This window comes from Drosophila sechellia, chromosome 2R (assembly GCF_004382195.2).
Source record: "Drosophila sechellia strain sech25 chromosome 2R, ASM438219v1, whole genome shotgun sequence".
Classification (NCBI taxonomy): Eukaryota; Metazoa; Arthropoda; class Insecta; order Diptera; family Drosophilidae; genus Drosophila; species Drosophila sechellia.
The window spans coordinates 10,633,299-10,655,209 of NC_045950.1; the positions used below are offsets into that span (position 1 = coordinate 10,633,299).

Consider the following 21,911-nt stretch of genomic DNA (forward strand, 5'->3'; position numbering starts at 1 on the left):
ACTCTGACTGCCTTCGCTTTAAATCCCCAAGGGGCTGAATGTGGGTGGGGGGTTTTAGAATCGAGGATAGCATTCAATTGCGGCAGCTGCCACATCCTGCCACATGGCCAGGATATGGAGTTTGGCTCTGCTTGACTGCTGGCTGCAATCGACAAAATGTGCTTCAATAGTTTTCTAATGGACTTCATCCGCCATTTAATGCACACACTCACACTCGCCGGGCAATTGAGGTCCGAAAAAGGCGAACACGTTGGCAGCTTGCAAAGATTAATGATCAGTGCAGGCGCAGGACATGGCAGGATACGCCCAAAACCCATACTCTCGCACACACAGGACGCGATAATATGCGATTTGGAGCCTGGACATCGGGGCGTATCAATAAAAATCCCCCTGCCACACGCCCCCCCAGAACCACTTCAGCCGTCCAGATGCTTCGACTGTGCTATTGACAGAGCCATCGAGCAGCGACAGGAGTAGACCCACATCCCACATCCCAGTTCCTATCCATATCCTCATCCTCGCAGCGACTAGAGAACCGAATCCGTTCGCAGCCGAGCACTTGCCATGCATGAAGTTATTTAATAAAAATTGAATGGCTCTCCCTGCATCGTAGAGAAAACTTTCTGTTTGTGTTTGGTTATCGATATGAGCAGCCAGCCAATCGGTATGGCAGGACTCACTCCTTTTTCCGCACTTGCAGGCTATTAAAATCAATGCAGGGGAATGAGCGGAAAAGGTGAATCGACTATGCAATGGCTAAATTCGGAGGAAAATTTAAAAGATTTTATAAATTGTTCGTGCGCCTTAAGTAGGAAATATTTCGGAATTATGAAAAAAGAAACTTTTAAGCCGAAAACATAAAGAAGCTTCATCGCATTGATTAGAATGTGGAGTATCTCATATGAATAAGTTGTAAAGGATCTATATTCTGACTAGAGCTGTGCTCTGCTTATTCAGCTTAGATGTTATAATTGTTTCTTGCCTCAACTCAAAACCCAAATGCACACTTAAGACACTAAAAGTTCGCAACGAAACATGTATGTATTGGTTTTGCTAATGGCTGAGCTCCATCGTGGCTTAAATGCGCCAATTACCCGTCGAACTCCCCGACCAATAGCTATATTGAAAGTTGGCCGTTAGTTCATGGAGACTCCACCCTCAATATTTCCACCTGATGTATCCATTTCCGCGAGTTCTAAACTGGCGCTGCTGGCTGTTATATTTCCTCGTGCTACGTATTTAATTCGTAACGTGAAATGTAATATGCATTAACATATATAATGTGCGCTTCAACGTGCTCAGGTTCTGAAAATCCCAGAAGGCAGCGACGAATGCACTGATGTAAGTGCTTCATCCGCATATTCCTTCTCGGCATTTTAGCAGTTTGCGCTAAATCCGCTCAGTGCAGTTTGGCAAATTGTGCGCCTACGTCGAAGGGTAAGGGAAGGGAACGGAACGAAGGGTGGCTAGGGGTTGTCAGCCAGGACTACTCTCACCCACACAAGTGTCTGCCGTAATTGCCGCCGTGCTGTTGATTACACTTCAACGGCCAACACACACACACACACACGTACATATACACCACCCCGCATAAACTTGGCAACACCCACACATCTTCATTCTGGTGGCACTCGCCCGCTGGGCTTTTAACTGCGCTAGTTTCAGCCATAAACTCGAGCTCCAGGACTCGAGCAACTGCTGCACTGAACTGCAGCTGGAAGCCCAGCCTGGAACAGAAGCTGTAGTTCCACATGATTGCCAGCCGACAAAGTTGTCTTTAACGTTTTACTTTAATGAACACGAACTCATTAACGCGAAACGAAAATGAGAGTTCTTTCATGAAGACATATGTATGCTTACTTAACTTAAGTTCACTCAAAACACAAACGAACATTTTTGAGATATTTTGATTATGAATAATATAATAGATGAATTTTATTTGTGATTTAGGACTATATTAAGTCAGGCCTCCTATCTTTCGTATCTCATCCCGAGTTGTCAATCCCCATCAGCTGAAACACTTTTGCCGCCTTCACCATATGCATATGGATGTGTGCAACTGCTCGTGTCCCTCTTTAGTTCGAGAGCTCTGGTTTCCAAGCTAAACGGGTCCTCTTACATCCCGCGAATCCTTTGCAGAACACCCCCTTTCCCCCCTCCATTTTGCTTTGCCGCCAGTTTAAGGTTCTTCCTGTGAGCGCTGTGGCAACAGCTATATTTGAATATTTAATTTTTTAGCGAGCTGGGAACATTTCGCACTTCGGAACCTGACGCTAAACGATGCCAGAGAGCTATCGTTGTTAGCCGTCAGCTTTTGCATTCATTTGCCAGCAAACCAGCCCCCTTATTTCTGGCTGTGTATGCGGGACCATTCCGGGGAAAGCAAACAGCAATGTTTTCAACGGCAAATGAATCAGCTTGTGCTATATGCGAATGGTTGGCTTCGTTGATTGCGAGTTCAATGCTCGCATCGAGGACACTATCAAATTGGCTTCTATCGAATTGTCCAAATTCATAATTGATATAATTTCGACACGATTCAGTTTGATGTGAGCCGCACTCGGCCAGCGATCGCCCACACCATACCGCCCATTTTTCACCTGTCACGATTTTAATTAAAAGAATTTCGCTTTAATAAATTCAACTTTGACAGCAGTAGGTCGCCAAAAGGTGCCAGGCAAATTAATGAATGGGTTGCGAATGCAGCCAGCTCGTGTTTAACCCTTTCGCCTGTTAACCGGGAAATAATTTAAACGTTCTTTCAATATTTAATTGACTTGGTTGGCTGCGCTGTAAAAGAATCCCCGCACAATTCCATTTTGCAAGTAATGGACTCACGCTTCGTAGTCGCCTTGCGTAATCGATTCGCTTTTTATTTGCCATCGCATCAGTTTCAAATAGGTAACAATGGGCATGTTGTGCAGCTTTAGGTTTGGAAATCGTTGGTGGGTATTCTAATATATATATTCTAATGCCATAATTTTAACACATCTTTCCATTTTATATTCTCTAGCCAACTTAAAATCTTTGACAATTCAAGCCATCAGCACAGTATTTTAGTCTGAGTGTCTTATTAATTTTAGGGCACTTAACAATAACACCAAAAAGTGTTGGTAAATGCAACACGAAAATAAATGTAAAGAAACAAGTATTTTACATCAAAGAAGTTATGCAACAAGAATCGAAATCTTTCATATTTTATTCACTCTTATTTTAACTTTATTTTTCCTATAAAACTTCCAGGTGAAATTCCATTAATCCCTTTGACATCTTCCATCGCGTATAAGTGTTTTTTAAGTTAATGATCATTTTCAATTTCCGTTCTTGCATTTTACCATTGGCTTCGCTTTTCGTTGAGAAATTCCATTAATCCGTTTGACATTTCGCCGATGAGTTGAAGCGACCCAGTTTGACATCGCCTTCAGTGCGAAAATCTCGAAACTTTTTCTTCCTTCGATTTTCAGTTTTAACGAAATATTGCAAAATGGGGCGGGAAAAAGAGCAAAGGTGGGGATACAAAGAGGGGAAAACTGTATGCATTATGGCCACTTCCAAGAGTTCTTGGAAGTACATAAGTATATCCTAAAATATTTAAAAAATTCTACTCCTTATATTGATGTTCAAAATCAAATAGCAAAGCGTTGGAGATATTGAAGATTAAAAAAGGTTAAGAACTTTTATTAATTTAAATATATGATTGTAATAAAACAATTAGCGACTGATGGAGGCTCATTAGCTAACCAAGTCTAAATATAAAACTATATATAAATACATAGTTTTTATAGCTTATTGTTTTATATCCTCGAATGTTCACACAGTTAGATAGAAATCCACTTTGACTCGCAGAAACTTCCGCTCCAGTTGCATTGTTCATTTAAATTCTAATTTGTATTTGGTGCACTTCTACAGTGGGACAGCCTTCATGGCGGGATTAGAGGGCGTGGCAAAGGACACGTTTCCTGCCAGCGGACAGGTGTATAGGTCGACATGGGGACCCTGACTTAAAGCGCCCGCCCTTCCAAATATGCACAAAAGGAAGTCAGTCCAGCCATGTCCCCAATAATGTCCTTGAAAAAAGGCAAATTCAACTCGCAAACTTTCGTTTGCTTTTTACGTGGGCGTAGGTGAGACTTTTCTGGGGGGGCGTGGCCCCAACAAACTAACAATTTGCTTTTGTTAGTGGCTTACCTGCTTTTCTGGGCTCCAGGTGAGTTCATCTTGATTTCGATTTTCGCTGGAAAATTAAAGTTTCTTATGAATTTGTCAAAATATTTAAGGCAGAGACACATTTTTATTTTGTTAAAAAGTCTTCTGCAAGTATTGAAATCACATAAAGGATCTAATTTCCTGATAAGCCAAAGTTTTAGGAAGTTTTTCGCAAAGAAAAAGGCTAAATAAAAATGAAAACTTTTGTTTGAAGAAAATAATTTTAATGACTTCTGAGAGATTTATTTTTTGGCACGCTAAATTTTCGTCTATTGTTCTTTGTTTTATCCATACAATATAATTTGTATCTAAACATGCAAAGCTAATGGAAAAATTATCTGGATCTTTAAAATTCAGAACGTTATCTTAACTAACTTTGCGACCAGTTCATTTTTCGCTGGCAAACCCGTAATCTAGAATTTCCTTATCTCATTTTGCATTGCATAGTTGGCTATCGGCAATTCCAATCTGTAGGCTCCCCAGTTTTCCGGCATTTCCCTGCATTTTCCCCCCAGTCGCCAGTTAAGCCGACATGTCGTTTCATTTAAAGTTTATCGCGTTTTCCCTTTGCCCTCCATTCCCGTTTCCCTTTTCCCTTTCCTCTGGTTTTTACTGGGCATTCTGAGTTTTTAATTCAGTTGCAGTTTGTTGTTGGCGCTGCTTTAGTTGATTAAAAACCGCACTCAAAGTGGAAATGCGCTTTTCTTTGTTCGCCCCTCCATCTGGCTATCTGGCTATCTCTTTCCTTTGCTCTATACCCGCCTCTGTCGCACAGTGTGTCTTATGGCTTTTGTTCTGGAATTTATAGCAGGTTTAACCCACTTCGCCGCAATGCTCTCGATTTCAGAGCCCAAGGCTGTCGGCCATGTAAACTTTTTAAATTAGTTGTCAAATGCAAGCTGCTAAGCGGAATGCGATAACACACACACACAAACGCACACAAACATCCAAGGGAAAATCGCTAACTGGCATTAATTAAAAGTCAAAATATTTCCAGAGTTTTATGTCCGTTGCGGCATGCTGCATATTATTGCGTGTCATGGGTGCATTGACTCCGTACCGCGAATGAAATGCAATCCACTGGGAAATTGTTAGTTTAGCTCACTTTTACTTCGCGAATAGCTATAAACTCAAATCTTAGATAAGCCAATTAAACAAAGTTCAAGTGTGGTTAATAGATAAGTCCAAACAGAAGAAATCAATCTTAACGTTTATCTTTTTTTAAATATTTTTAGATTCACCACTAGCCTCTGAAGATATTAAAATACCAAAGTCAAGGTTTAATTTTAAATAAAGTTTTCCTAGTTTATTTTGTAAGCTTGTAACAAATTGTGTTTTAAATAGAACTTGTTACAATTCTGACTTGTACATATTTGTACTAAATAAAATAAAATGTTCGCTGCGACATAAATTAAATTAAATCCAAAAGGGTCGTTCATTGTAGAGGGATAAGTTTCGTACACATGCCACCGTATGTTGCACAAAAAACTACTGAATTTATTTATAATTCATGTAGTTTAACTGTAGCCTTTGGCTCTTTGGTTGCTAACTGGTGACTTTGCCCGCCTCCTCAGGCTTCATCGTAGTTGGGTTTGTCGGCAAACTTGATTGATCCACGTTGCCGGATATTGTCGCGCGTCTGACGCTTGTATTGGCCCCTTGGCGCCTTGGCCAGAGGTTGCTCGAATGCCACCGCACTGGGTCCAATGGGACTGGCCAGCTGGAAACTGCTGTGGGCCACCTCCGCTGGCCACTTCTCGCCATGCATGGCATCCACGAGGGCGGCCTCCAGCTCCTCCTCCTCCAGCTGCTGCTTGTGCTGATGTTTCTGATGGCGCTGCTGATCCTGGAGGCGAGCCCTCAAACTGCTCATCGCGAAGGCTGGCGGTGTGGTGCTCCCCTCCGAGCTATCATCGCCCTCGCGGATCAGATAGACCTCCTTGTTGTGGTGTTTCCGCGGTCTGCGTGTGGTGGTGGCCTCTCGTTCACGGTATTTCTTTAAGAACGAGGGAGGATAGTTGGGTGCTTCTGTTGTGGTTGTGGTGGTAGTTGTGGTACTAGACGGCGTTCGAAGTCTGGGCCTCGGCGCATGCTGTGCTGGTGGTGGAGACCTGAATGTCATTCCCTGACTGGGCACAAAACCACTCTCCATGGAGGCGACTGTCTCGACCGTTTCCACCTCGCCACTAGCTTCTCCCGTATGCTCGGTGACCTCGTAACGGTGACCCGTTTGCTTGGCCACTTCGTTCTCCGCCACGTCATCCTCATCCCTTTCATACTCGTAGCTCACCAGCTTCTCGGGCTTTGGCAGCATCTCATGATCTCCACTGGATATATCCGTGTGCAAATGGGTCAGGGGTTGCGGTCTTAGAGTCACGAAAGAAGATGGCGTTTCTCCTGCTTTGTAGACGGGCTTCCAACTCTGGTACTCCATAATCTTGCCAGAGATGACCTCGTTGGAGGAACCGCCTCGTGGACGCTTCTTAAAGTATTTCTCCATTATTGCCTCATCGCTGGTCATCGGAGCCTTGCCCTCAGCTATGAGTTCTTGCTCCTTTTCCAACTGTCTCATTCGATGATCTTTGTGAATTCCATGGGAGATCATCACCGAGGACTCGGTGATAGTGGGCTTGGGTATGGGTCTCCTCAGTTTAATGACCTTCTTTGGCGACGGCCGCATCTTGATGATCTTCATCGGCTTGTTAGTCTGTGGATTGCGAATAATGTACTTCACTCGCGTCATCTCTGTGGGCAGTAAATCCATGTTGATTTTTTGACCATAACCCGCCGTGCTCGGCATGAGATCCGTGAGCATTGACTTCATCGCCCGGGCTCCGTTGAACATTCGTCCCAACACGCCACCCATTACGGAGTTATTCATCTCTTGCCACATAAAACGACGCTGAATTCTGCGGGAAAAGCGAAAGCAAAAGTGGGGAATATCATTCGATTCGATTTATTGACAATTTACGACAGACATTTTATGTGTGAGAAAGGATAAGTTGTTAATTAAGAGACTTTTAAATGGGATATGGCACTAAAACACTGATTAAAAGTTTCAATTATTTTGTTATATTCAAATAATAGCGATCACTTTTATGTTTCAATTTCGAATTCAGCCAATTATTAACAATGGGGTACGAATTTAGCTTTCTTTTTTATTGAAAAATCTTTTGAGGGAATAAACCAACCTGTGATCCTCTGCCTGCTGTTCGGCTCTGATCAAAATCAGCTCCAGCAGCAAAAACATCCAAATCCAATTGATCTGCGAGAGTTGAAGTTACCCAAAATCCAGCCGGATGCACAACGGGTGACAGTGACAATTAGCTGATGTATTACACTTCCTCGGCAAATCCATTTCTGGCTTACTTACGCAATGCTTCCTCATGTTGGCCAATAGACTTCGATATTCCCACCGCACGATTTGAATATTTCAGCAATTGTTGAATGCAGATTTTCGAGTTAAGTGCTCGTTGTTTCGTGGCTGCTGGCGAATTTCAACTGTCGGCGCCTGCGCGCAAAGCACTTGCTTTTATATACTACATAGTAGTTGCCACTTGCTTGTTGCAAGTAGCTGGTTGCTGGTTGCTGGTTGCAAGTTGCAGTTGCTCCAATTATTATTGCAGCTAGTTGGCTTTGAGCTTGGCATTGGCATTTTCATTTTCACTTTCGTGGGGAACAATGGGCTTTTGACTGATAGGCTGGCCGCCTTTCGTTGAGCAATTAGTTCCATTACTTTTCGGTATCTTTAGTGCCTGTGGTTTTGTCTGGCTGCTTGGTTTTCCTTCCTTTATTTTGCCTGGTTTTTTACGCTTATACATACGTACATCCATGTATATATTTCTGCACTATCCCCTTGGCTTCTACTCTGCATTTCTGTTCGCTTTTAGTTTCCGTGTGCATTTTCTTGCTGCTTGATTTCGCCTGCATTTTGCAGCTGCCTACCGGGTGGCGTGAAGGCTTTGAATAAGTTTTAAATTTTTCTTAAATTTCATCAAAAGCTTCGATTTGCACCAGGCACCATTGCAACTGTTTAATTATTACTTAATACTTATTAATGCGCGTTTTCAGCTCTGCTTTGATGCCTGCACTTAAATTTATCGATGCCAGGCATTGGCTCACAAATATATTGCATCCTCATCAACGTCCTCATGCGATATATGTATAATCATCATCAATGCGCCATCTGTGGGCCGAAACGTGCCAAACGATTCGGTTCGGTAAATGACTTTGTGGCGTGTGTGCACTCTTTTGCCCATCACCATTATAATGATGGCCATGGTAATGCTGTTGATGATTGTTGAGATATTTTTCTGTTTGATCAGAGTACTCCACTCGAACACATTTCTCTGCGCCAGATGGCGCCACTTCAAAGTCAAATGCCTCATTATCAAGAGTTGTGTGTCAACTGCAAAAATATTTATAAAATATCTCTTTTGTCGAATTTAATTGGTTATACGGGAATATTTTTAACGTTCTCATATTTATATATTAAAATAAAAGTGGTAGTTAGGTAATGAACATTACGCTTGTAGACATCAAGGGACTTGCCTTAGTATAAATTCAATAGGTACAATTACTCACATTTGAAATAAATTAAGTGGTCTATTAGGTTTTGAAATGAATATGTGATTTTAATTCGATGGCTGTACTTCAATCAACGGCGAATCTTGTATATAATTAAATTGATTAGCAAAGACGTCTAGAATGTTCAATTAAACAATGTGTTATCTGCGCTCTAAAACTTCTCGTTATTATATTACCGGCCTTCAATAAATGTGAGTAAGCCGTTTTAAGCCATATTGGCTTGCCCTTTACGGACTTATCAGGCAGCAACAATTCCATTTGTGCACTAATTAAACATCTGTTAAATAGGTCGACGGGGAGACGTTAATACGTATATATGTATGTATTACCGCCCATGCACATCAATTGAATTTGCTTAACTCTTTGGTTGCCGGCACAATACGCATACGCAATGTTGGTCGCACTGAAGCCTTGTTCAAAACGCGCTCCACGCTTCAGTCAGTCAATAATGTATTTAAAATGCCATTTGTGTAAATGGATTATGTAATCGATGCAACATCAACGTTGTTGCACTACCAGCTAATGCAATATGCCCCTTGCCTTCAATCCAAGAACATTGTACATGCTCCACATGCACACACACACACGCATATAGACATATTTGTGCATTGCTGCCGAGCCTGACTTCACTGATAATGCTAGATTACAGCCGGAATCCTGAACTCCTTGTCGTTGTGGTCGTCCTTGCATAAAAGCAAATTGATGCCCTAAGCCAAATATAAACACAATAAAACCAAACAAGCCACAACAACAATGAACCAACACGCACGCATACACCGAGAAATTATTTTTCAATTTGCAATGAACTGACATCTTACTTGATTTAAATGTAATTATTAAATGTAATTATTATTAAATATTTTCTTAGAAAATATATTTTAAATTGACTTTTTTACACGTATTTTACGAACTTTTAATTAGTTGGCTTTGTTGTCTTTAGATATTAAATTTAATATTGATTGGCAATTAACCGAATATCCTTTGAATATATCCAAATTATACATTTCTCTAAGTGCAGTCGATTGCCTGACGGGAATATGAGTGTGCGAAGGGAGAGCCACATAGATGGTACTGCCTGTATCCTGTATCAGTTTGGCGAAGCATAAGGCGAGAGCTAACTGCAAATTGTATGAGCTCGAATTTCGCCTCGATGCCACAGATTTTTCCATCTCGCCCCTTCGACTTGTATCTAAACCGTTGATACCACTCGCATTTTGGGTCGTAGCGTAGCCAGAAGGATAACAAAAGCATTGTTTGGTGCAATAACTTTGACGAGCCCTGGAAACAGGCCGTAGAAACGGACTCTGATACGGATCGATGGTCGCCTACATTAGGCATCCAATAGTGGACAAAAGAGGCCAAAGGGGCAGTGATTTACAAATGACGTAAGGGAAGTGACGTTGATGCAGTTCACCCAAGCAAGATGGAAAGCGCATTTAAAAATGTTTTAAGAAGAGTTTGGTATTTAAGAAATGGACATTTATCTATAGGATCTACTGTTACAACACTTTAAAACTTGTATTCAACTTAAAGTCTTAAAAATAAATTGATTTCCATGTCCTGGACATTTTCGGTTTTTGTTTTTCTCGTGTAAACCAATTTGTTGATATTGATGCTGCTGCTGCTGCACTTAAAATTATATTTACGTTTATTTCGCCGGAGTAAAAATGCATTTACCTGTCGTTCGCCGCCCGAAGCCCCTTCAACCTTTCGCCCATTTCTCGCATAATTCTGGAGTCTCAGCAGTATCCCTGATGTCCTGCTCCTCCCTTGGTTGCCTGCACTGATTTAAGGCCAGGAGCGTTTCTGTTGTTCCGTTTTTATATTTTATCCTCTTTTTTATTGTACTTCTTTTTTTTTTTTGGTTTTGCCTGTGAAAGTCTGCTCTCGTTGCAGTTTTGCGACACCATTTTATGCTCGAAGCACAAAAGAAGGAGCCGGAGATATTGCGCATACGCCACGTTTTCTTAGCCCACCAGCCAAGGATTGTGAGCTCATGTGAATGTGACTGGGCCATCACAAAAGCTTTGCAGTTGCATAGATAAGCTTCGGCTGGAGCAAATGCTGCATAACCCCGGGCGATTTGGCCGCGAAGGCGACAACTCGCTGGGGTCCAGAATGGGTGGAAAACATAAACTTATGTCATAAGCCATATCCCCTTGGCCACGTTGTACAAGGATCCCGTTCGCACGCATTAACCAATGTAAGCCGAAGTGTGGCAGACAATGCCCGCGGACCCGGCAGATACTAGATATTCCAGATATATACCCACATTCTGTTCGCACACTAAAAGAAAAAAAGCAGGGCCCGCACACATTTTAAGCTTATTTAATGCGCGCATAAATTATTCAGAGTGGACGGACCGGGGGCGAAAAAAGCTTCGCGTCCTGGGCATACTCAATTATTTTAGATTATGTTTGGATTAGTGGTCAGGAGCCGGGACTCCACTAGGACTCCGACCGGTTCAATGGTCCCTCCGTCTGGTTATTGCACTTTATTGTCATTGGAGCCGCACTGGCGATGACAGCCCTCCAAATGGCTTTTGGTTCCTTTGGCCGAATGGCTTCCCTTTTTTTCGGTTGTGGCCTGCAGTCCCGGCCCAATCAATATTTAATTGACCCATTTCGGGGCATTCTTTTCCTATGAATGGGGCGTTTTTTCCCCGGTGAAAACCGTTTTATCAATTGCTGCGTATAAAGGGCGGCAGATTAAAGTTAAACCTTAAGTCAATATGGTATATGGGAATTATACTTTTATTTTATGCACATATTTTTCAGCTGTTGGGAAGTAATTGCCGTTTAAGCCATATGCTAAATGTAACGAAGGTTTCTTTATTTATTTTTTAAACACATAAAAGACGGAGGTTTCTTTTTCACCTTACTTAAGAAATTTAAACAAATTTAGCAGAATTTCTGATTTAAGGTGTTCCAATTTTTCAGCAGGATCAAAGTAATGCTGCCTCCAAATGCTCAGATGGACCTTTTTCACCTCCAGATATCCGGATACAGCGGGCCAGTGGGCCATTTGGGGCATAAATTAGATTAGAACAGACCATAGCCGGTTCTTAATGGGCGCTGAAAGCATTTTTTCAGCCGCTATTGCCGGGCCATGTACTTAATTTATATTAATGTGGCTGTCTCTGTCTCTGCGTTTTGTACATCTGCCAGCGTCCTAAATTAATTTACACGACGCACGAAAGAAAGGCAGTATCTGCAGAATCCCTGATGCCCCATAAAATACTCATCCCTTGGCATTTTATTAAACATTTTTGTTTTTTGTGGAGCTTCAATTCACTTGCATGGCCATTGATTATGGCTTGTTGTTGCTGCTGCAACGGCTGTCATATTCAATCAAATTTGTTATGGAAATAAATTGACAAATAAATTGTTGTATCTATTTATTCGTATCATTAGCGTGTCCCATGGCGGCAAATTGGTTTTCAATTTGATTTCCAAACGAATTGATGGAATTTTAAAAGATTTTCGGTGTCTTTTTCTGAGAATAGCCAATTGTTTCTAAAAGCATGTGTTGTAATTGACTGAATTATGCATAATTTTAAATGCTTTTTAATATTTTAGCACACAACTAACAAAATTTAGTAGTAGTAGTTAAAAGTTTTTGGAAAACATTTTCTGTGTAAACATTTCAAACTGCTGGCCAAATAAACGATTGATTTTAATTTGTAATGCTGCAGCTGAGTTATTTACATTTAACCAAATGGCATTTGATCAATACGCTTTAAGCAAATAAATCTATTCCAAACGAAGTGACCTAATTTTTTTCCTCACATTTATTGTGGTAGCTTGTGGTTTTCCCCGCCCACTGATGATACGCACACATTTTGTTTCATTTCGATTCTGGAGCCGTAACCTCAGATATATTCGCCAGCGGCAGCGACACGCTGATTAAATCAAATAACTTATGGCTTAGCTGCCGCTTCTCCTTTTGCCTCCCATCCTGCCTTCCTGCCTTGGAAAACAGGAAGAGAGCCAGGCGCTCCTTTGCCTGCTTCCACAAGGAGCAGGGATACTCCCGGTAGTCGGACAACGGAAATCAGCGCTGCCCAATCTGCTGTGTTGGCCGAGTTTGGTTTGGTTTGGCTTGGTTTAGTTTTTTTGTTTGGCTGGTTGGTTCGGTGGTTCGGTGGTGCAGGGGTGAAGTGGAGCCACCGACGTGGCTCATTGTGTATGAAATTTGCTCAACTGCAAGCCAAGCAGAAGGAAATTGCACATACACGCGTACACACACACACAACCGCACAACCACACAACCTTATACTGCTCACTGGATTCTATTTGAGTTCTTTTTTTTTATACCCAGAAGCTTCTCCTTTTCTGCTCGACTGCTGATGCGAAAGCTTCCTTAGAGCACTTAAAAAAAGTGTGATCCCATTACTGAGAAACTATATAATTCCATTTCATACCTCCTGTTGCACAGCTTTTGAAGAGTTTAAACAGAAATTGTCTAGCCATCTTTTAAAAAACAAAATCTATAGAATAGTATGTAATTAAACTTATTTTAGTGGATGAAACATGCCAAACTTCAAAATAAATGAACTATTATTTATTAGATACTAAATTGTATAATATTTGGTGTGAAAAATCATGATTGGTGTGCCATTATTTTTCCAAGTGCACAGCTGATTGAAAACTTGAAAACGTTTACTGTCCGTTGCCGAGTGTGTTTGTGTGTGTGTGTGCTCTCCTGTTTGCTTGTGTGTGTGCGTGAGCCTTTTACTGTTAGTGTCGCTGTCGCAATGTTCATCTTTTGTTTCAATTGCTGCTCTGCTGACAGCCAGCTCAGATTTCAGTCCGTATCTGAACAGAATCATCCCATCCTGCCCGCCATGCGGTTGGTTTATTGCAATTGATTTTGACGCCGCTGTTTATGCCAACTGAAGAACAATCGGAGCAGTTTAATCCAACTGCCACTGCCACATTCGCTTTTGTGTTTGTGTAAGCATTTCCCGATTGCGATGGCGATTGGGATGTAAGGCCACAACTTTTCAAACGCTCGAATAAAATCGAAGCTTAGGTGAATCGTCTGGGGATCGGGAAATATGGAGGCAATCTCTGTTATTGCCGGCCATAAAGCATGCTTTCAATAGTGAGGACCAAAGATTTGTAGGCAACTACAGGTAATAAGTAAGGGAAAGCAATCTTCTTGTTAAGTGCTTTGTATTTCGAAAAATATATGGCAGAAACTAGTACTACTCTTAAATACTACTCTTTAACTAATATCTATATATCGCTATAAGTTTTAGGAAGCTAGATGTAATGCACATTGTCTACTTCAAGTTGAATGGTTTTTTGGTATAAATTTTAAATTCCTTTAAACTTTGAGCACTAATAACCCGGTGTCCCTTGATTTTTGCAGATACGTGCACGGCATTGGATCGGAGACGCGCAACTCGCTCTTCCATTTGCACAACGGACGCGACATGGTCCTGGTCACCACCTGTCGCCACGGGAAGAGTTGGCGGGAGCTGCAGGATAATCGCTGCGACGAGGACAACCGGGAATACGACAGGTGAGTGGAGGATGAGGATGACGACCCCATTGCCCCTGCCCCTGCCCCTGCCCCTAACCCATAAAGTCGCTAAAGACGATGATTTTCGCTGGCGAAGTGGCCAGAAATTGTTTCTAGCTGTCATTGGGTCCGCAAAGTAATTTGTTTAGCCTTCGCCGCCATCGTGCTAATAGCAGCCACGCCCCATCCTTTTGGCCATTAACCGGAGTCTCGGCCCCGCCCACTATAAACTCCTTACACATCTTTATATATATATAGAGAGAGAGAGATATATGTATCTTCTGGATGTGCGTGGTGATTAATGTGCTGAAATCCGACTTGACAAGCTCATTTAAATGGCACGACACTTGGGCCAAAGGCATTTGCAATGCCAATGGATTTCGTTTAGCGACTGCGTCGAAAAATTCAAGGATGAGCGAATTCAGGACGGTGACTTTTCAATCATGGTCAGATGATTTGAAATGTTTCTCGGTCCAAACTTGGCTCGTTTACGTTGGCCAAATTAATGGTGCAGATGAAGTTATGGAAATGGTTGTCAGGAATAAACTCAGCACGTGGGGTAGATTGTTAAAGTTTTGGAAGTTAAGCTATAGCAAATAAAGGTTGTGCCATAACGGATTGCTTCGATCTTTATATGGAGACTTTAGTATATTCAAAATTGTATTTTCGATCTATTTATTTTAGTTATCTTGGGTTAAACAAGGTTATTAAGTACAGGGTTACTATAAGTGGCAAACTATAGGTGACCTGCGCTTTTCCGGATCCCTTGTGGGCCTTAACACACGGACAGATAAGACTGGCAGTGAAACACGTATCCCTATTTGGGTACTCTCTGTGTACTATTTGACATCCAAGTTTTGGCGACCAAACGATGACTTTCAGAAAGTTGCTCTCTAAAATTGGCACAGAAAATTTGAAATTTGAAAAGGTGTACTAAAAAACTTATGCATACCATCAATGCAAAGAATCTTCAAGCCTTTTGGTATGCATACATCCAAATTTTCGGTACTTGGAGGCTTCGGTTTAAATGGCTTTTCTGTGATTATCTTCATCGAGTGCTCGTTAAAACATTCAAATCCTGTATCTTGAATTATGCATTTAACCTGTTTGTCCTGCGAACAGTCTACACATATTGTGTTATTTATTGTCGTTAATTCTATTGAGGTCAGTAGCTTTAACAAACCGAGAAGTATGATTGCTTGGTACAACGCTTTCATATTTTTGAAGTGCTATTTTTTTACGAAAACAAAAAAATAATGACAAATAATCAAAGAAAATCATATTTCACTCGACGAATGCTTCGATCTTATTAAACTGATTTTGCTTGCATTGGAAGTATATCATTTTCTTATTTTGGTATAAAGCATCTATGATATTTATCAAATGCAGATCGTTTGAATTGTGGAAATAATTTTCTAACACTAAACCAATCGACTTGTTGGATAAAATTAAACCTTTCCGTTCTTTTCTATACGTTTTCTTATCGTGAGATAATGATGGCGGCATTTAATTATCGCACATCTTGGAGATCAGTGGTCTATATTTTTAAACCCTAAAACATTGTTATTTTTGAACAGGAAAAACTGTCAACGCAACCTTTTGCATTTTACCTTTAATTGAATGTAATTTTTCAGTTTTCATGCGGCAGTTTGGCGGTAAGCCTTCCCTTTTTGCCTCCTCCTGCGTGTCCTCTTGGCCCTCTCGTAATTTGACATGACTTATGCGACAAATCTGCTTTGGCGTCAAGCGTCAGCGATTTATGCTCCCCACTTTCCACCACCCCATCCCCCAACCCGCGAACTCCCTGCACTGTTCTACATAATCAAGCAAATTGCTTTTCCACTCACATCATTTTTTATCAAGGGGCCTTCGCTGTCTGGAAACTTCGTTAATGCACCTGTCAGATATATCTTTCGATCTCTTCCTTACATTCTCTGCATCGCATCGCTTTCCATGTGTTGGCTTCAACTATATATGTATATATATTTAGAGAAAATTGCATAATACCCTAGAATAGCATCAGCGTTTTTTTTTCTGCTTGGAATCTCTAAAAGCTTGTGATTGCGCCTGGGCGCCAAAGTTCTTTGGGTGAGTTGAGCTTCTGTATTTTTGATGAGTTTCCCACGGCATTGATATGCAAAATGCGCATTGTTGTTGTTGCCTCCTTTAATATACATAGTGATGAAGGTAATAAAGAGGGGGGTGTTGCACCCCCAACAAATCTAAAGCCAGAAGCCGAAATCCATTCAATTTGACAATGACTTCGTAAAGTTTTCTCGTTTATTTGCTGGTCAACGGAGCATCAAATCTAGGCTATTGGTAAATCTAGTAATATGTTAATGAATTCCCTAGATATTAATTTATTTATTTATTTTTTTTTATTTAATTTATTTATTAAGGCATACGGGGAAGTCTTGGAGCCCCTTTGTGTCCTTCTTATCTATTAATTCAGCCCATTTGGGCGAGCCGGCTAACTATAGTTAGCTTTCTCAGCTTCTGCTGACCCTTGTCAAATGAGATCGGGAAATGAGATCCCTCGGTTGCCTTCTGTTGAGCCTCCTTGGTGGGCGAGATCTGTTTAGAGCGCTGGCCAGCCGATTTCTGTGGCTCCAGCCTGTCATGGTATCTGCTCGAGTGCTGGTTTATTTCGTCAAATACCGTTGCGAGTTTCAGGTCTCTGTGCAGGGTGGTGTTTCGAACAAACCACTCGCAGCCGGTGATGAGTCTTGCTACCTTATTTTGAATAGCCTGGATCCGTTTGATGTGGCTCTCGCATGCCAAGCCCCAGATTTGGCACCCACACTTCCAGTTTGGTGCTATGATCTGTTTGTAAATTGTCAGCTTGTTGGATAGCTTCGCCACCTTGGCACGTAGGCGTTTTCTGATGTCGGTCACATGCTTGGCAAATGTGAGTCTGCGATCCAGAAGCACTCCAAGGTACTTTGCTGCGTTCGGTTGTGGTACGGTTGCTTCCTCGATGTAGACGGGCGGTGGCGATCTCCGCTTTAAAGTATAGCAGACGTTGTTGGATTTACTGCTATTGATGCCAATGTTCCAACGTCTTACCCATTCCGAGAACCGGTATGCAAAGTCCTGGATACCATCGGCTGCGTCGTGCTCGCATCGGGACCTGTAGGTGACGCACACGTCATCGGCAAATGTGGCCAACACTGACTTCCCGTAAAGGCTTACATCCGTCTGCGGCATGTCGTGCACAACTTAAAATAGTTCTTTAATTCATATCATATCAGCAATTTTGCAATGCATTCCATCGTCTGTGGCATTCCTCGCTCGCCTTTTTGCGGTATCGATTTTTCTGCGATTCCGATAGATTCTTCCAGGCAGCAGCTGCCTTGGAAACGATAACTCTTATCCAAGAGACAGGCAACAAAGACCAGAAAAATACCTTTATCGTGACACCCCTACTTTATATATGTGGCCAATTATCATAGGAGACATCATGGCTTAAGGATTTAAGCCACGATTTTTCTTTATTGAGATAATATGCCACAAATATAAAGTAGGGGTTCAGGATACAGGCATTTTGCCGTTCTTTGTTCCCTGTCTCTTGGATAAGAGTTATCGTTTCCAAGGCAGCGGCTGCCTGGAAGAATCTATCGAAATCGCAGAAAAATCGATACCGCAAAAAGGCGAGCGAGGAATGCCACATACGATGGAATGCATTGCAAAATTGCTGATATGATATGAATTAAAGAATGATTTTAAGTTGTACTAAAGACAGAGTAAGATAAGCCAACTGTGATCAAATTCAAAATGTGCTAGGAAATGAATTTAAATTTTGTTTCAGTAAGACATCAAACTGTGACCTTGAAATTGTTCTTATGTTATATATTTATATATCTTAAAGTTTTCATATTGGGACTTAACTTTGCCAAATTGGTCACGAAAAATCCGTTTCAAAATAGAAAAATAAAAATTGTTTTCCCATTTAAGAAAATTATTTGTTGTCAATTTTTTAGTAGTCTGTTTAAGTTGTATATTATTTAACCTATTTTTACTTTTTTTATAAGTAATAAATATGTTTTGAATTTATTAAATGGCAGTGGGTTTAACACATAAAACAAATGTTTTCATTTCGCAAAAGCTGACTATAAAGGATATTATTTATACTATTTAAATGCTCTAATTTGCTTTTATGAATTTATAATTACAGGACTAATTCAAGGCCATTAGAGCTCATAGTTAATTGCTTCAACTCCCAAATTTAGCACATATAACAGCATATACATATATATAGGTATATGTTAAATATACAGACGTATTCCGCAACACAAAATCCATTAAAAAGTTAGATTATTACATCAACTTTACCACAGCCTGTGACTAAACTTTTCAAACTTTTTCAGCTGCATTCAAAAACCTTGAGCTGCTTTTAATGAAATTTTTTTTTGTTCTCGCTGACGTTTTGCGGCCTTTTTTTGGGTTCCATTGTTGCTATTGTAATGAGCCTAAGGCGTCAATGGCTTTTTCCGTCGATGACGATGTCATGCACCATATGCATTACAGTCGCGGAAAACGAAGTACTCGGCTTGATGGGCCGGCGCAGATCAGGATAATGGTGATGATGATGATGGGTAGAAGCAAGCCACATGACATTAAATCCATTTTTTCACTTCGTGGCTTCCGTTACGAGGTCAACGATTTTAGCCAGTTCCTCGAACTTTTTCGGCTCTGCGGCTTAGGATACTTTTTATGTGTTTATAATGACATAAAAAACGATGTCCTGTCCATCCACATATAACCCATATTTTTTACAACTGCTTGAAAGCAGTTAAAACATCTTAACTTCAACTTATTAAATAGTAACATACTAGTGACATATTTAATATATTTTTTTCTGGTTTCTATTAATTTATTCTCTCAGTGTACAGACATGCGGTTTTACTTGTTTGTCAGACTTTGCCTATTTTTGAAGTCAGCTGAAAGTAGCAACTGTGGCAAATAATGAGACGCCATGTAAATGTCCTTGGGAGTGAAACTTGTTCCTCATTTTATTTTTGGTGTTTGTGTGCCTCTTGTTTTTTTTTTTGTCGTTGCCGCTAACAGCAGACGCGACGAAATTACGTATACGCCACGTTGCTGCCTGGTCGCGCCAACTGTTGCAGCCACCCTGGAGTGCCTCAAGGTTGTCCCGAAGCAACTTTCAACATTTTGTGGCCCTTTAATTTGAGCTTAACAATTTATAAAGTTCTTTTGGCCTGCAATTCTTCAATACGCAGTTTATTTTGCAGTGTGTTAATGTGCGTATGTGGTGGCTTATGGGTGTGTGTGTGCAACTTTACAAGGAAAATTTCGGGAGTTCAAGGTTTCTGGGGAAACTGGAATTACAGTTTGGCATTTGCAAACATTTACATTTACATAAGTGAGTGGCATGGGGAGAAAAATCCTAAGCAGGTGATTGAAAAATAAATGTAAATGACTTATATAAATGTACTTTCAATAGAAAAACAAATTTGGAAAATAGTTTATGTAATCTAGCTTAATTTTCTATTTAAATCTTCATTTATTAAATGGATAATCTCTGGCATCTTAAATTAAGATGCTAGTGCATATTTCAGCCCTATTGAATTATAAAATAGTCAGCCATTAAAACCTCTTCCTTGAATTTTATTCTTATTTTATATGTATATAATTATATACGGTTAAGGTTGCTGCTCCTGTTATCCCTTTTAAAATGAGAAATAAGGAGTCTTAAGGACATCCTCTTTGACCCCATTAAACTTAATTTGAAATGCTGCAACTCGTCGAACATGCAAACTAATTTAAACATATGAATATGAAGAATCCCAAGTCATTAAAGGACCCCAATGCCTGCTTTTGCTACCTCTTCATCTCCCCTCGGATCCGGCTTTATGCATTTTTCATAATGTAATTTCCCAAGTAATAAATTTTCATGCCAGCATCATCATTATCAACAACATGCAGGACGAAAGGAGGGCGAGTGAAAACTTTAGTTCGGTGCAAGGTGCACCTGCCGTTGCACCTGTTCGAGGAGCTCCACCTGCCCCTCATTCCCTTCTGCCAGCCACCTTCCACCGGTTGCCACTTTCCGCGTTAATCTCAGATTTCCACATAAATCACTTTAAAAAGGCGACACACTTGCAGGCGCAAAAGCAGGAAAGCAGGAGAAGGCAGAAGGCGCCGGCTTCTTGGCCAAGGAAGAACCAGTAACCAGGGAACGCTGCTCAGTTCTGCAATGGCAATTTCTTTGAGTACTTTCTTCTTTTCCCCTTTGCTATTATATATATGTGTGTATATTTGTAGGTGTGTGTGAGTTGCCCCAAAAAACGTGCCAAGTAATTGCCGGCCATTGCTGTAATGTCCTGGGCATAAGGTCCATGAGTCCTGCAAAATAATAACCAGACTTTGCTCGGAGGTACTTTTAATTCCGGCGACGATATGCCAACGATTTACGTCAAATTTTCAATGAACCTTAAGTTTAAATCGTTTTGAGCTACTTGAGCAAATTTGACTTGAAAAGTAAACTAAAAAATAAAAACTAATTCGTTGTTTAGTTACAAAACCAAGTCCCTGGCGACATGTTACTTTAGCTTTAGCTCGCTACGCTCGTTTAGTTTTATTTTACCTTAACTTATGGTTACCGCCCCGTTTCTAGTGTCTTTCAGTTTCTGTAATAATCGTAAATGCATTTGTTTTTTATGCATTTGTGCAGTTGAAAGAAAGCATTTTCATTTCGCTTCGCAACTCCCGCACGCATTTTGTGTGAGCTGCATTCGCAATTGCACGGCGTCTTCATGCGGTTATGCTTCTGCTGCTTTCATTATGAGCCATTATCACAAGCTGGCGACAAGCGAATACCACCCCGATGGTCACACACAAAGCCAGCGAAATGGCCAAGAGAATGGCCAAGGGGGTTGCCAAGCAGCATGGCCAAAGGATGGTGGCTAAAACAGGGACATCGGCGGTCTCTCGACAACGCTTGACGCGAGCTTTGCACTTGTAACTAATGCGCCATGTTTAATGTTTCGCTATGCCAGCAACACTTAGAATTCTGTATATATTTTGTAGAAACTAAATTGAAATAGCATAATTTAAGCAAAATAATTAGTTATACCAGAACATAGCTGCATAAAAAGTATAACCACCTAGAATTAAGCACAATATTAGTTTTGCACTCGTTTATTATTTTTCATAAAATAAAATTAGTACCTTTTTTTCGCTGTATCCATTTGCTAGCTGCTGCGTTCCTGTGTTCCTTCTTATCAACTTTTTGCCATGGCTTCTACTGCTTTTTGGCCAAACAATGGCAACTTTTACAGCTGCGTTTTTACCCGCTTTTTCCCCCATTTTCATGCGTATGGGTGGATGTCCTTTTTGTTCGATTCTCTCTTCTTTGCTTTTTGAGGACTTGCCCCTCATTTGAAATGATTTTCAAATTGTCTTTATTCCGAATGCTGTTTTTGAAAAATTTAATTTTCATTAAAATTCATCGTAGATTTCGTCTTGCGCGAGAACTTTTTGCCAACTTGGTAGTCGGTCTTGACATTTTGCCCACTTCTTTTCGCTCAACTATAGTTATATTTACCCCTCAGCTCTGCTCGGCTTTT

The 21,911-nt window shown here is 40.9% G+C and overlaps 3 protein-coding genes across 3 annotated transcripts in view; 1 reads left to right on the forward strand and 2 right to left on the reverse strand.

Annotated features, from left to right (window-relative positions):
• Nucleotides 1-21,911, forward strand: part of LOC6609157 (exostosin-1) — a 64,795-nt gene that overhangs the window by 14,901 nt on the left and 27,983 nt on the right. Inside the window, exon 2 of the mRNA XM_002033823.2 lies at nucleotides 14,170-14,322. Coding sequence (XP_002033859.1) covers nucleotides 14,170-14,322 — 153 coding nt within the window. The remainder of the gene's footprint in view (nucleotides 1-14,169; nucleotides 14,323-21,911) is intronic.
• Nucleotides 5,001-7,099, reverse strand: LOC6609158. Its single transcript, XM_002033824.2, has one exon. The coding sequence runs from the start codon at nucleotides 7,097-7,099 to the stop codon at nucleotides 5,777-5,779; it is 1,323 nt and encodes a 440-aa protein (XP_002033860.2). The 3' UTR covers nucleotides 5,001-5,776.
• On the reverse strand, nucleotides 14,993-15,743 carry LOC116800710. Its single transcript, XM_032717210.1, has 2 exons — nucleotides 15,275-15,743; nucleotides 14,993-15,215 (listed from the first exon to the last, which is right to left on the reverse strand). The coding sequence occupies exons 1-2, from the start codon at nucleotides 15,537-15,539 to the stop codon at nucleotides 15,007-15,009; spliced, it is 474 nt and encodes a 157-aa protein (XP_032573101.1). The 5' UTR covers nucleotides 15,540-15,743; the 3' UTR covers nucleotides 14,993-15,006.